Source organism: Manihot esculenta, chromosome 13, assembly GCF_001659605.2.
Source record: "Manihot esculenta cultivar AM560-2 chromosome 13, M.esculenta_v8, whole genome shotgun sequence".
Taxonomy (NCBI): Eukaryota; Viridiplantae; Streptophyta; class Magnoliopsida; order Malpighiales; family Euphorbiaceae; genus Manihot; species Manihot esculenta.
In genome coordinates this window covers 29,609,057-29,624,641 of record NC_035173.2, presented here as the reverse complement: position 1 = coordinate 29,624,641, position 15,585 = coordinate 29,609,057, and the positions used below count along the sequence as shown (strand labels likewise).

The window sequence follows — 15,585 nt, the reverse complement described above, 5'->3', positions numbered from 1 at the left end:
CATGGCTAAACATAACATTAAATCTTTACATAATTTGTCATGTCCACTTTCTATCTATTACAAAACAAGGACTTCTTTACTCTTGTTGACCTCCTGGTCTACCCTGTACCTGCAAGCCTGGGGGTTAAGGGAGAGGGATGAGCTACAAGAGCCCAGTGAGCAGAATAGTAAAACATTTAAAACATATGATAACATGAAAATGCATCACATCACAGCTAATCACATCAAGGATGAATTTGTCACCAATAGTCCCCTACATGGACCAACTGTGCCAGGGGCGTAGAATGGGCCTCACTGGTCTTTCTCTTACATAACATAACATAACATGGTCCAACTGTGCCAGGGGCGTAGAATGGGCCTCTCTGGTCTTTCTCTTATATAGTGCCAGGGGCGTAGAATGGGCCTCACTGGTCTTCCGTACCGTATCATCATCATCATAGCATAGGGGGACTAATGGATCATTCAACATCCATCCACATCATCAAACATAATATGCAATGCAACATATTCGTGAGTCTAATGCAACACCCTATTATCTCATGGCATTCATGATGCGTGAATCATGCTAAAACTGATTTATTTATTTAAAAGCATAATAGTTATTCCACTCACCTCTGGCTGAAGCTCTACTGACTCTGAAGTGACTGACTCTGAAGTGACTGACTCACTGCTGGGGTCCTCGGTTCCTCGGGTCCGAACCTACACAGGTGGACTCAGATGAGGGACCAAACATACATGACATAACTCTAAAAACATCCCCCAAAAACCCCCTAAAACACCTCAAAACCATCATGCAAAAACATGCAAAGGAAGGCAAAACAGGGCAGGTTCGGCGGCACCTTCGGCGGCCGAAAGTCCCTCCAGAGCCGAAACCCAGGCAGGTTCAGCGGCACCTTCGGCGGCCGAAAGTCCCAGACAGAGACGAAAGTCTCTTTTCGGGGGCAACTTCGGCAGCCGAAAGGCCTGCCTCCCTAGCCATGTTCGGCGGCCGAAAGTTCCTTCGGCTGCCGAACCTGGTTTTTGCCAAAGGGCAAAAACTTGGCTCCCTTATGCATTTATGCCTCCAATCTCATCCAAACATGCACAAACCTATTCTACAACATTCCCAACCATACACAAGCAAACATACAAGTTCCTAGGGGGCATCAAACCAACAAAACCCCAACTACAACACACAAGCAACTCACATTATTCAAAAATCATACCAAAAACCCATAAACATAACTATGACCTAAACATGCATTTTCTACCCCCATGAACTTCATAAAACTTACTTAAAAAATAATGTAAGCTAGAGATCGACTCTTACCTCTTGAAGATCGAGGGTGGAGGCGATCTAACTTGAAGTTGGAAGAGATTCGAGTTCTTGAACCTCAAAGCTCCAAAACTTTGCTCAAAAGCTCAAATCTTCAAAACGAAGTTAAAACAAGTGAAAAACTGAAAAGATCTAGAGGAAAAACATCAAAGATCGGTGAGGGGCGGCGGAAAGCCCACCTTGGCCGAAAATGGGGAAAAGCTCGCCCGTTTTCGGCTAAGGGACCCTTTTATAGTGGCTGGCCAGGCCACGTTCGGGGGCCGAAAGTGCCTCCGCATGCATGCCATGTTCGGCGGCCGAACTTGAGGTTCGGCGGCCGAACCTGGACTTCCCTCACTTATGCTTTCGGGGGCCTAAAGGCGCTCCCGAAGACATGCATGTTCGGCGGCCGAACTTTGAGTTTCGGCGGCCGAACCTGAGTTTCCTCCAAGGGTGTTTTCATTCAAAAACTCATTTCCTCTTTACTTAAAATCATTAAAAACATTAAAACATTTCATGAAAACGTGATTCTACCCTACTAGAGGCTTTCGACATCCGAGATTCCACCGGACGGTAGGAATTCTGATACCGGAGTCTAGCCGGGTATTATAGAAAAGCTCCTTGATGTGTTGAGGAAGCACAAGAAAGCAATTGGGTGGACCTTGGAGGACATAAAAGGCACCTCAAGACCATTCGGTGGAGGCTCAAGACAGGATGCAGCACATGGAAAGCATGTTGCAGCTGCTGGTTCAACACTTTCTGCCCACAGACCATGACAGCCAGTGATTTGGCCAGGTGATTTGTCCAAATCACCTGCTCAAATCACCCACATCCCAGGCAGTCCCTTTCCTTCTCCTTATTAATTTTTTCATATTTATGTTTAAACATTGAGGACAATGTTTGGAATAGGTGTGGGGGTACTGTTAGGTTCTTTATGCATTGATTCCATCATCTTTTGCTTTATACTTGTGTCTTTTTGCTTCTTTTTGCATCTTTTTGCCCCATAAACACACACCAAAATTTTTTCTTCTTTCACACATTTTTTTTTCACACACACACACAGAATTTTGACTTAGCTTTTGCCCTACTCAGCATAGATAACAAGGTTAAAAGAGCTTCCTATCTCATGACCCCATTGATTTTCCACCCCTTTAAGCCTAAATTGAATCATTCACAGTTTAATACCTTCACTTAGGGAGTTCTTTTCTTAAATTGAATCCTTAAACTTGTTGTGGTCAAGGGAAATAAAAATATAAATATATGCAAATAAAAAGTTGGTGTAGCCCCCTGAGAGCTGATTTGCCCAAACTGTTATGAAAAGAAAAGAAAAAGAAAAACCAGCACAAAGCACAAATCATAAAAACTGTTCCAATGGCCAAATAAGTTATGAACAGAGCTAGTAGCCACTTGAACAAGTGACTGACTGAGTAATCGGGGGTGGGTATCACCAATATGCACCTTCGCGTAAAAAGGTTAGTGACTTTTTCAGGCAAGAATAAAAAGTGCTGCTGAATAAAATAAAATAAAACACTCAAAGAAGGGCAAGTCACTCTTAGAGGTTGCATTGAGCTCATATAAAGAGAATGAGCATGATTAAATCAAAAACCTTTTTCTTGACCATGGTAGGTGAGGGGAAACAAGGAAAAGAAGAAACAACCTTGGTGCATGTACTCTATACTGTGATACTTCAATTTAGGAGTCTAGGGGGGCTGATTAAGTGGTACTTAGGCTCAAAAGAAAAAGGGGCCTGATTGACTAAGTTATTTATTGCTTGAGGACAAGCAAAAAGCTAGGTGTGGGGGTATTTGATCAAGCATAATTTAGCCACATTTTTATTATATTTATTACTGTTTATTTACACATTTTTTTAGCTTAATTTGTGTTTTTGTCATGCTTTTGCAGAAAAGGAAGAAATTGGAAAGTTTGAGAAAAAGTGAAGAAAAAGCTGGAAAAGTGATTGGGTCTGAGTGATTTGGCCAAATCACTCGCAGAAACTGCCCAAATCACTGCCCAGATCAAGCTGAAGCAGAAACCTGGAGGCAACAGGCAGAAGTGATATGGGCAAGTGATCTGCCCAAATCACTCGCAGAAACTGGTCAAATCGCTCGCAGAGGCAGAAACTGAAACTGGATAGAATTGCAGAAAGTGATCAGGGCAGATGGACCAAGTGATTTGCCCAAATCACTGCCCCGATCACAATGACAGCAGAAAATACAGCAGAGCGGGAAATTGTTCAGGAAACCGAATTTTGAGTTTTCAGAAGTCCAAATCCAACTCAATCACTACCAAAACAATTCCAAGAGCCACGAAAGAGTTTCTCACTTAAGGAATTCCAGTTGTAATTAAATTCAACATCAAAAGAGGAATCACAAGCCAAATTAAAAAGGGATTTCAAAACCCTAGAAGGATGGAATTCTTCAGCTATAAAAGAGCAACCTCCAAACCAGCAAGGGGCATCTTCTGATCAGCTACTCAGCATCTTCTCCCCTCGCCAGAAATTCTGCAGCTTCTTTCTTTCCTTTCTTTTCATCTTTTGTGTATTTAGTCCACCATGAGTGGCTAATTTCCTTCTTTTCTAGTTGAAGTTGGTGAATTTCAGATTTTGTGATGAAATGGGAGATTTAATTGTTAAACTTCTATTTATTTTCAATATTTATGCAATTTGAGCTTTCCATAATTATTACTTTGCTTTTAGAATCAATAAGGGCCCATTGCTTTTAAATTGCTTAAGTAATATTGTTTGAATGATTTAAGTCCGTAATTGCTTAGATTGTTCAAATACACATTTAATCAAATTGCATAATCTAAACTTGACCACGCGGTTGGCAAGGATAGAATTGGGTTTCTCTAAGTCTTAATGCAGTCAACAGTTGTTCGATGCTACAATGCCCCAAGGACGTTCCTTGGCAACTTGTTGATTAGTGTTTGATTAGCGAACGTTTCCTAATCAAACTAGAACTAAGGAGGAATTTGGTTGTGAGAAGCGTCTTCCATAACCAAAACCAATTTATTGAAATAAAATAGGAGTCCTAAATAATCAGTGATCAATTCTAAACAATCTGAAATAGATCCATACTTCAACTAGAAGCTTTTCTCTTATTGATTTACTCATCTTTAAATTATTGCTTTCTTTTGCTATTTAATTTTAATCATCAAATCAAAACCCCCTCTTTTAATTACTTGTTATTTACTTGACCTAGTCATTATTAGGAAAATCATTGGTGTCAATTCCCTGTGGTTCGACCCTATTGCCACTATCTACAAGTTTATTGTTGATTGTTTAATAGGTTTATTTTTGACGGCTTCGACAACCGCTTATCAGGTGAGTTCATGTCCTTCTTTGGTTGTTTTCATGCTTTTTCTTCAAATCCCTCAAGTTTTCATGAGTTTTATCTTTGTTTTGAAGAGTTTTGAGCTTAAGACCAAGTTTTGGAGCTTGGAGACCCAAGGAGCTAGATTTCTCCCATCTCCAAGTTAGGGATCGCACCAACCCTCGATCTTCAAGAGGTAAGTGTAGATCCACACCCTTTTCTTTGTTTTAAGTAAGTTTTAGGAAGTTCTGATGCTTGTGTGAGGGTAGATGTGCATGTTAAGGTTTATGTGAGTTTTATGCCTAATGTATGTTTATGTGATGTTAGGTTGGGAAGTTTAAGTTAGTTTATGCCCTATATGCATGAGGGAGTGTGTATACATGTTTGGGAGAGAGCATGTGAGGTTTTGGGTTGTTTTGGAAGGTTTGGAGGGTGTTTGTGCATGAGAAAGTTGAGTTCTGCCATTATGGAAGAACTCAGGTTCGGCAGCCGAAGGGACTTTCGGCCGCCGAACCTGCCTGTGGAGGCAAGCTTTTGGCTGCCGAACCCTGCCCCCGAAAGTTGGACTTTCGGCTCTGGAGGGGAGTTTCGGCCGCCGAAGGTGCAGCCGAACATGCATGAGTTTCGGATCTGGAAGGAACCTTCGGCCGCCGAAGGTGCATGGCTTTCGGCTCTGGAGGGACTTTCGGCCGCCGAACCTGCCGCCAAAAGTGCCCTGTCTAGCCTTCCTTTGCATGATTTCTATGATTATTTTATGATGTTTTGGGGAGTTGTTTATGAGTTGTTTAGAGTGTGTTTGGCACCTCATTCGAGTCCACCTGTGTAGGATCGGACCCGAGGAGGCCAGCAGTGTTAGCTGTTGTAGAGTCAGTCCAGCGTCTGCCAGAGGTGAGTAGAACTAACTCAAATGTTTTAAGCATGTTTCACGCATCATGAATACCATGTATATGTATTAGGCTGTTGCATTAGATTTCACGAAGATGTTGCATTGCATAATTTATTGTTGATGTGGATGGACCAAGGCGACCCCAATAGCCCTAAATATGTTATGTTAATGAAGTCCTGAGGAGCCCCTTCGAGGGCCGGGCACTATGTTATGTTACAGAAGTCCTGAGGAGCTCCTTCGAGGGCCGGGCACAGATAGAGGGAGTTTTGGTGGTCATGTCCATCCGTGATGTGAAATGTTTGTGATGTGACGCATTCCATGATAGCATATAATTTATTAAACTGTTTTTCTCTGTTCTGCTCACTGGGCTTTTTAGCTCACCCCTTTCCCCCAACCCCCAGGTTTGCAGGTCTGAAGTAGTGCGGGAAGTCGTCAAGGGTTAATGTTATGTTTATGTAATAGATTAGCATGTTAGCGTGGACATGTATTGTAATGTAATGTAAATTGATATAATGTATTGTAAGATAATGTAATGTAATGTAATGTAGCGTATGGTAGAGTTATGTTTATGGATTAGTATTGTGCTTGGCCCTAAGGTCTAGTTAATCTCTTTTTATACATGATGTATGTTATGTTTTTATTGATATCATATGAGGAACTAGGCTTGACTTATGTAATGTGGACCACACTAGGGCATTTGATGAGGGTTCTGGTGTGGGTTATATGTTGTGTGTTCAGGTCAAGCTTGGTATAGTAAAAGTTTTTTTTTTTTTTTTTTTAAGTTTTATGGAAAGTTTGATCATGTATGAGATTATACCAGTTATGCAGGATGTATGTTAGGCTTGCTACGGGTCCCGGCAGCCTTAAGCCGATTTGGATCCTAGCGCCGGTAGCGGTCCGGTTTTTGGGTCGTTACACAAATCTATGCAGAAGAAATCATCACGCTGCATAGGGCTTCAGTTTCTTTAGTGTCAAATAGGGGACCCTAGTTTACCTCCAGGTTCTACGGAGTTTGCAAAATGTTTTGGAAAATAGGCTAGACTTTAGCACTGCTTTCGACCCACAGACTAATGGACAGTCAGAAAGGACCATCCAAACTATAGAAGACCTGTTAAGTATGTGTGTGTTAGACTTTGGTGGTTCTTGGAGGCAACATCTAGCATTGGTAGAGTTTGCCTATAATAACAATTACCATGCTAACATTGGGATAGCTCCTTATGAAGCTTTATATGGGAAAAATTGCAAGTCACCTATCTATTAGAAAGAAGTAGTAGAAAGGGCTTTAGCAGGGTCAGAATTAGTAGAGATCACTAGCAGGATAATGCCTATCATCAAATAAAGAATCAAAACAGCTGTAAGTAGGTAGAAGAGTTGTATCCACGTGTTCGGGGAGGAAAAGATCTCTTAAAGATTTGAAAATTGAATTTCCCGCTTTTCTATTGTCTGATATCGCTGGCCTTGTTTGTCCGAGTTGTTTGGGCAAACAACTCGATCAAACAGTCTATTTTGGGTGCTGTCTGCATACTGCCTCTGTTTTGCGGGTCTGTTTGGGCAAACAGTCTGGTCAAACAACAAATCATTATTCTCCGTTTCAGCTTCAACTTGGTTTGGGCAAACGGACTTAGGCAAACTAGGCTTATTCTCTTTTGTTCTCTTTTGGACATTTTCACCAAATTACCTTTTTACACCATTTTCTGCAAAATAAAATCAAAACCACAAAATTAGGTAGAAAATGTGTAAACTAACATAAATAACAACATGAAAAATGGTTCTAAATTTAGTTTGATCAGTCGGGCTGTTTCAATTGGTATCAAAGCCACCCTAGGTCAGACAAAAATAGTGGGAGGAGCAAGACGTACCTCGGATCGAAAAATCAGATATTATAGAGGAGAGAAAGAGCAAGATAGCAGAAGCAGCACGAGAGACAGAGCAACGAGCAAAAGCAAAAGCACAAATTTGAAATGAAAAAAGGCAGAGAAATGACATTTTGACATAATTTTCTTAGAGCCGCGTAGTAATAATTAAAATATCAAAATTTATATCTTTATAAATCATGAAATAATTAATGAGTAGGTAAACTTCCTATGGGACACTTGGTGATGGCCGGACTCTAAATGCTTAGGTCTTAATGAAGCCCAAATTATAAAGACTAGGCCTAAGTTCTAGGAGGGCCTAATACACAGCTCTAAACCTCCTATGGGATTAGGGCCTATCTAGGCAAATTGGACTGAACATGAATCCACTCTTAAGATCTTAATTCCGAATACCTGTTTCCCTCACAGTAAAATAGATCCTGTAATACTCGAGATCGTGTCCAAGTGCTGTAAATAAAATTAAATGATCACCTGACGGAAAAGAAGAAAGGACTCCGTATATTCATATACTGGAGCGTGATTATGGTAAGAGGATATGGGTATAGAACGATGATTATATATTACTTTAAAAAAAAAAAAGAAAATAAATGGATACGAAAGGAAAACAAAAATTAAACTTACTAAGTGTAGACCCATTTTTAAATCTCACAAATCAAATACAAATTTCAAAGAAGGTTTTACATTTTATTCTTCCAACCAGTTTCAATTATATTTTTCAAGATCATCAATTTTTCAATGAGATTGTCAAGTCCGTCTTTCATCATACACCCCATTTTGTCGCCCTCCCTTTCTTCAACGAGTATGGTAAATTTGACTCATTTAAATCTTACCTAATCACGCCAGTATCGTGTGGCATGTGATATTACAACGCTTTCATATAAAAATTTAATTAATTTATCTACAAATTTTATTTTAATTATTTACTTTTTTGAATTAAGATATCAGAAATTATTTTTAATTAAATTTACTTTAAATATTTTTTAAATTAAAATACACATAACACTTATATATATTATTATACAAATATATTTTTTAATTTTAAATTTAAACCTAACCCATCACATATATTAATTTTTAAATCCGAACATATTATATACTAAATCCATTAATTAGATTGAGAACTTGGAAATATCTAAAGTTGTGGCATCTCTAATTATAATCTTAATTAAACTTGACTCATTATTGATATAAAGATAATTAACTTCAATTTAATCATAATTGATATTAATTGAATTTAGCCAATTTATAATGTGACTCATAATTGATTTGAAAGAAATATAGTGAATTCAATTTAATTTGATTTATCTTAAATCGAGTTAAATTAATTAAGATTTAATTAAATATACTCAGTTTAATTTTATTTATCAATTTACTGACACATAAAATATTTTAACTCACGATATTGATTCACATAATGGACATTGATGATCTGAGATCCAGAAAATAGGATTTTACAATGGTTTTGTAAACTTAGAAAAACTTAGCCCTAGAGGAGAGTGTTCCCTCCCTTTTATCCGCTTTCTTTTCTCTCATGCGAGATGACCTTTCCGCTATAGGACCACCTACCCCTTGGTGCAGGTCCATACGTATGGATAACTTCAGGACCCTCCCTGTGTCAGACAAGCATTTAATTCCCTTCGGCACGTGAGTGGACAGGGCTGCGAAATGACTGGACCCGCAGTCTTTTCTTTTTGTGACCGGGTTTGAGGGAAAAGGATCGAAACCTATAAAAAGGCTGGCTTTAAGGCTGAAATGGACCGGACCGGTCTGATTGAGTGACTTAAATAGGAGTCCGATCAGGAGGATGAACGGGTTGGGCCTGACTTATTCGGGGGTTTAAGAGCCTCCTAATTGTGGGCTGCTACTATCGGCCCGGCCTCGTAATGGGATGGAGAAATTCAGCGATTATCAGACATAAAACTCATAATTTTAATGACTATATTATAATTTGTTATTAATTTTTAATATTTAATTTTATAATTGTAGTAAATTAAAAAAATTTAATTTTACTATTTAAAATTTAAAATTTTAAATATAAATATAAATTAATATAAACGTATACAATAAATTTTTTGAAAAATAATTTTATGTGATATTAGACGTAGACTATAAATTTTTTATCAAAATTAATAAAAACAAATAGTTAAAATTGAGTTAAAAGGCGAAAGGATGAGTTTTATTGTCTAAAACTTTTAGATTAGAATATAAGTGTGAAAAATAGTAAATATTTAAAAAAATTTTTGTTTAATAGCCTTAAAATTAATTAATAGTTTTGATTTAAAAAATTATAATAATTTATTTAAAAATATCTTTTAAATAATGTTATATTTTACATTTTAATATTAAATGATTTAAAATTTTTTAAAGTGATAAATAATTTGAAATTAAAAAATCTCAAAAATGACCGTTACAGTAAAACAGAGATAGTATGATTTTAACTATATTTTAACTACATTTTTCTTAAAACAATATTACTTTTGTTTCCACGCAAGAAATTGTAGGGTGAGCATTATGTCTTTCATAAAAAAATTTATCCAATTAAATTAATTTTAAATTTTTATTTTTAATTTTAAAAATTTTAATTATTTTAATTTAATTTAATTTTAATTAAAAAAATTAAATGATAACAATATATTATTTTTAATAATATAGAGATTAAATTATATTAAAATTAAAATATTTTAATTAAAATTTAAATTATTAAAAATAAAGTATAAAAAATAAAAAATTTATTAAAAATTTAAATCAAATCAAATTTAATTTAATTAAATAAGTTGGATTCAATTTAATTTTTAATTAAAATTAATTTAATTTAATTATTATAAATATTAAAATTTTAATTTTTAATTTATTTAATTCAATTTAATTTTAAATTAAATCCGGCCAACCTCCCCTAAAAAATAGTGTCCACAGTATTTGCTCACCTAAGAAACGGTGTCCACATAATTGATTATAGGACACGCTTTCACCACTTTTAAATTAATTATTGAATCGTCTCTTGGGTTAGGTGTAATGTAACATTCTCATTTTTGTCTACCAATGAAAATCGTTCTCCATAATGACGTATCGCCTCCGTGTCATGTGGATAGATCTATTTATTTTATATATGTATTAAAAAAATATCATTAATATAATTAAAAAAATAAATATATTAAGAAAATAACACATACACTATTACATATACAAAATTACATATTTTTTCACTTTTCTTTATTAAATTAATTTTTTTAATTTAAATTTTAAATTGTGATGCTAAAATTAAAACTTTTAATATTAAAATATAAATAACATGTAATATCAGGATTATTAAAATAATTTTAGAAAATGTGTTTGATTTACCTTATACTTAGGATCAAAACAGTACAGAAAAAACATCTTGAAAAAAATTTTAAAAAATTTAATTTATTATTTTGATATTTTTAAAATTAAATTATGTTAAATATTATTTTAAATTAATTTTTAATATTTCATAATTAATATATTTAATAATTTTTTAAAAATAAAAATAATATTAAATAATAAATATATTAAATAGATTTTTAAAAAAATTAATTGAGAATAATTTTAATCAAAATAAAATTAAAATAAATTGTTGTTTTAAAATTATTAATAAAAATTTAAAAAATAAATAATAATATAAAAAGTAATTTTGAAGGACTTAACAATTTTATTAATTTTTAAATTATATTGATAAAAGTAAGTTGTATTTAAAATGTGATAATTTAGTTAGAAAAAAAATAGTGGAAGGTATAATTGCAACAAACGTTGTCTTTTTTTTAAAAAAAAAAGATTTTTTTTTATATTAGAAAGATTTATAATTTAATTTTTGGTATTGTCATGGTTAATAAGTCAGTCCATACATAGAAATCCATTAAAATATTCTTATCTTCTCTCTCCATCAACAAAATATTTATTCCGTCTATTTTTAACGTTAAAAATATAACAAAAGACCATATTACCTCATTATTTTCCTCTTACTCCTTCTTTATTGATTCTTTCTCCTCTTCTTCTTCGAATTTTTTTTTCTTCTTCTTTGATTCTTGTTCAATTTTTCTTTTTATTCTTCTTTTTTAAGAAGCAAGAGAAAGAGGAGGTTTTTTTTATATTTTTTTCTTTTTCTTCTTCTCTTTCTTTTTCTTCTTTTTTTTTTTTCTTTTTCTTCTTTTCCTTCATCATCATTTTTTTTTTCTTCTTTTTTAAAAAGGAGAATGAGAGATTATTTCGTTAATGAAAAGAAATGGTAAGTACGTTTTAATAGATATGAAAAAAAAATAAAAATATTTTAATAAATCTTTAAAAATATAGGAATTAACTTATTAATCATAATAATATCCAAAATTTAAATAAAAAATTTTATTTGAGGACAAAATTAAATTTTAAAAATTTTCTCTTATTTTTTATCTATTTTTATCGAAAAAATGACAGATAGATTAGAGAAAAAAATTTAATAAAATTTTAAAAATATAAAAATTAACGTAATAATAATAATAATATTTAGAAATTAAATCGTGAATCACCCTTTATATTATAAGTAACCCAACACAAGTGGTGATACTTACACCCCACTCCGAATACAATATTAATATCTTAACGTCTATAAGTGGAAGGTTTGCTATGGGAGGATCACCACTATCACCAACTCACCATGAGTGAACCTAAAAAGCTTCATGTCGCTCTGTTTCCGTGGCTGGCATTTGGTCATATAATCCCATTTTTTGAGCTTGCCAAACACATAGCCCAAAGGGGCCATAACATCTCCTTCATATCTACTCCTAGAAACATCCAACGATTACCCAAAATCCCTTCAAATTTGGCACCGCTTGTCGATTTAGTGAGCCTCCATTTACCCATTGTTAAACATCTTCCACGGGATGCAGAGGCTACCAGTGACTTGCCTTCCCAGAAAGTTCCATACCTCAAGATTGCCTACGACGGCCTCCAAGGCCCTCTTCTTCAGTTCTTGAAAACTTCTTCGCCAGATTGGATCATTTGCGACTTTGCTCAGTACTGGTTGCCTCCCATGGCTTCTAATCTTGGGATCTCGCTTGCCTTCTTCAGTATTTTAGGTGCATGGAGTGTATCTTTCTTTGGATCATCATCGTCTGCCATGATTAAGGGTGAGGATCCACGGTCTCAGCCAGAAGATTTCACTTTAGTTCCTGAGTGGATCCCTTTTCCTTCCAAGGTTGCATTTAAGCTCCACGAGGCGAAGCGAATTTTTCAAGCTGAGGTAAAAGATTCAGATGTAGGTGTCTCTGATATGTTTCGTGTAGGATCAGTTCTTGCAGGTTGTGATGTTATAGCTGTTCGGAGCTGCAACGAGCTAGAGGCGGAGTTCTTGAGGCTTCTCGGAGAGCTTCACGGCAAGCCTTGCCTTCCAATAGGTTTATTGCCACCTGATGATCTTGATGCCACTTGTAGCGAAGAAGACGATACGTGGCTCACAATCAGAGAGTGGCTAGACAAACAAAACAAAGGTTCCGTGGTATATGTAGCATTTGGAAGCGAGGCTGAACTGAGTCAACCTGAGTTAAACGAATTGGCACTTGGGTTGGAGTTGTCAGAGTTGCCATTCTTCTGGGTTCTGAGGAAACAGGACAGCTCAGTGGAGTTACCAGATGGATTTAAAGACCGAGTTAAGGGACGAGGAATTGTGTGGACGAGCTGGGTACCTCAACTCAGAATATTAGGTCATGAATCAGTAGGAGGATTTTTGACCCACTGTGGTTATGGTTCAGTTGTAGAGGCACTTTATAGTGGACTTGCACTGATTATGTTGCCAATCAATATCATAGACCAGGGGCTAATTGCAAGAGTTTTTGGAAAGAAGAAGGTGGGTGTAGAGGTGACAAGAGATGAGTCAAATGGGTCTTTCACAAAAGAATCGGTGGCTGATTCGCTGAGGTTGGTGATGGTTGAAAAGGAAGGAGAAGAATATAGAGATAATGCAAAGGAGATGAGGAAGCTATTTGCAGATAAAGGTTTCCATGATCAATACTTGGACCATTTTGTTGAGTTTCTGCAGAATGATCACTGAGTTTCCTTCAGGCGTGAACCCAGCTTCCTCTTGTTTCTTCTTCTTCATTTTCGGTTTATTAAATGTTAAAAAAAATAATGAAAAATGTAAAAAAAATAATGAAAAATGGTGAAGTGGTCTAGTGTTTGTTTCATGGTTTGATTGGACCCATTGTACCCGGTGGTTAACAACCAGCAAATCAACTTAAGCATGGGCCATTATTCGGCTTTAATAATTGTGTTTTCCTCCCTTTTTTTTATTTTTATTTTTTTTTTTTGTCTAACTTGATATAAATTTTGTGCTAAACTAGAGAAGATTGCCATATTTTTTGGCTCTTTATACCTAATTGTTTTTAATTTTATTAATTTTAGATTAATTTAAAAAGTTTGTGTTAATTTCACCACTCTTTAATATTAATAAGAAAATGGTATTAATAATCATTTATAATTATAGATGTAAATCAATTCAAAAAGTAATATTATTTAAATAAAACAATTAAAATTTAAATTTTGATAACGAAATAGTTTTTAAGATTGAAAAATCTCGAACTTAAATATTAATATAAATAATCCTAAAGTTCTTTTCAGAAAATGAATTTCGAGACGCACTATTTTTAAAAGTATGACGAGAGCCATAGGTCTGTCATAAAATTTGATATGAAAATCTATCGTTTAGGGTGTTAGTTTCACATTTTAATTATTTTTTTAGATATTTTTATAATTTTACATATTAATTTTTTTTTTATAATTATAAATAGTTTCCTTTGTCTATTAGAAACTCACTTTTTAATTTTTAAAAAATTTTAATAAGACTTTTAATAAAACTTTTCGGCTTCTGGCCTATCTTTTTCTTTTATATCGTCTTAGTCAAACGATATTAATTAAAACTCTTGATGGAGTATAATCAGTCCTTTATCAAGATGGATCTATCAAAAGTAAATCTAATCTAGCCGCCATTGACAATATGATGTTTCTCTGTGTCTTTTCATACTCTGTTGGTTTGTAAAACTTTAATGTTGTCTAATTTTTAGCCATTAAAAATCTTGAGCATTCTTGCGAGCAAGCTAAATGTTTGGTCTTCAAATTGTGGTATTATTGTTGAATTTGACTCTAAGTACCTCTCCTCGACCTATGATCTCTTGAGAAATACCTATCAAGAATTGACTAAAGTGGAATGTGGATGGATCTACCAAAAGGAAATCTAATCTAGTTGCCATTGATGGTATGATATTCCTTTGTGTCTTTTCATGCTCTATTATTGGTTTGCAGGACTCTAATGTTGCATAATGTTCTATACTTAAAATTTTTAAAATTTTAAATATAATCATTAACTATTAAACTAATTTTTTTATTTAAAATTTATTTTTTTAAACTCTAAATAGTCCTTTAAACGATCCACCTGTTAATCTTAAAATTATTTTTTCTATAAATTTAATATTTATTTTTTAAATTTAAATATTCTAATATATAATTTCAATTACATAAATAGAAATAGATAAAAATAACTTCATTTCCAAATTAAATATATATTTACACTAAATAATAGTATTGATTTTAATCTAAATTTTTCATATTTTATCAATTTATAAAAATTTAGAATGTAATCAGTAAATTTAAGACGCAATTAACGGTATATGTGATTAATTTAATATTTTTTTAATAATGGTTAATTTATATTTAATTATTATAATTTTTGATTAATTTAATATTTTTAATAATGATTAATTTATATTTAATTATTACAATTTTTATAATTTTAAGTGTTTAATGAATTAATTTCAATTCTTACAGGATCTAACCTATATATTAAATTAATAAATTAAATAATTAATAAATAACTTACTTTATAAATATTTTGAAAACAAAAAAAATTAAAACGTGGAGTTAAAATCTCAAAAATTAATCGTAAATTTTTTAAATAAAAAATAGAGAAGAAAATGGACATATAAATTAAGAAGGCTAATATAAATTGGTATTGGAGCTGAAACTTTATTTATAAGAAAATTATTATTAAATTGCTGACTTTTTAGAAATTTTATTAATTCATAACTTTATCAAAATTACTTAATTAAAATGTTAATATATTTTATAAAATTAAATTGTTTATTCTATTTGTCAAAATAACAGTTAATCAACTTACTTTTAGTAAAAAAAAATAAATAGTATAGATATTTAAATATATAGGAACTAAATGATATATATAAT

General features: G+C 33.4%; 1 protein-coding gene across 1 annotated transcript; it reads left to right on the top strand.

Moving 5' to 3' along the window:
- Positions 1–11,945: 11,945 nt before the first annotated feature.
- Positions 11,946–13,616, top strand: LOC110629559 (putative UDP-rhamnose:rhamnosyltransferase 1). Its single transcript, XM_021776585.2, has one exon. It carries the CDS (start codon positions 12,011–12,013, stop codon positions 13,400–13,402), a length of 1,392 nt encoding a protein of 463 aa, XP_021632277.1. The 5' UTR covers positions 11,946–12,010; the 3' UTR covers positions 13,403–13,616.
- Positions 13,617–15,585: the final 1,969 nt, after the last annotated feature.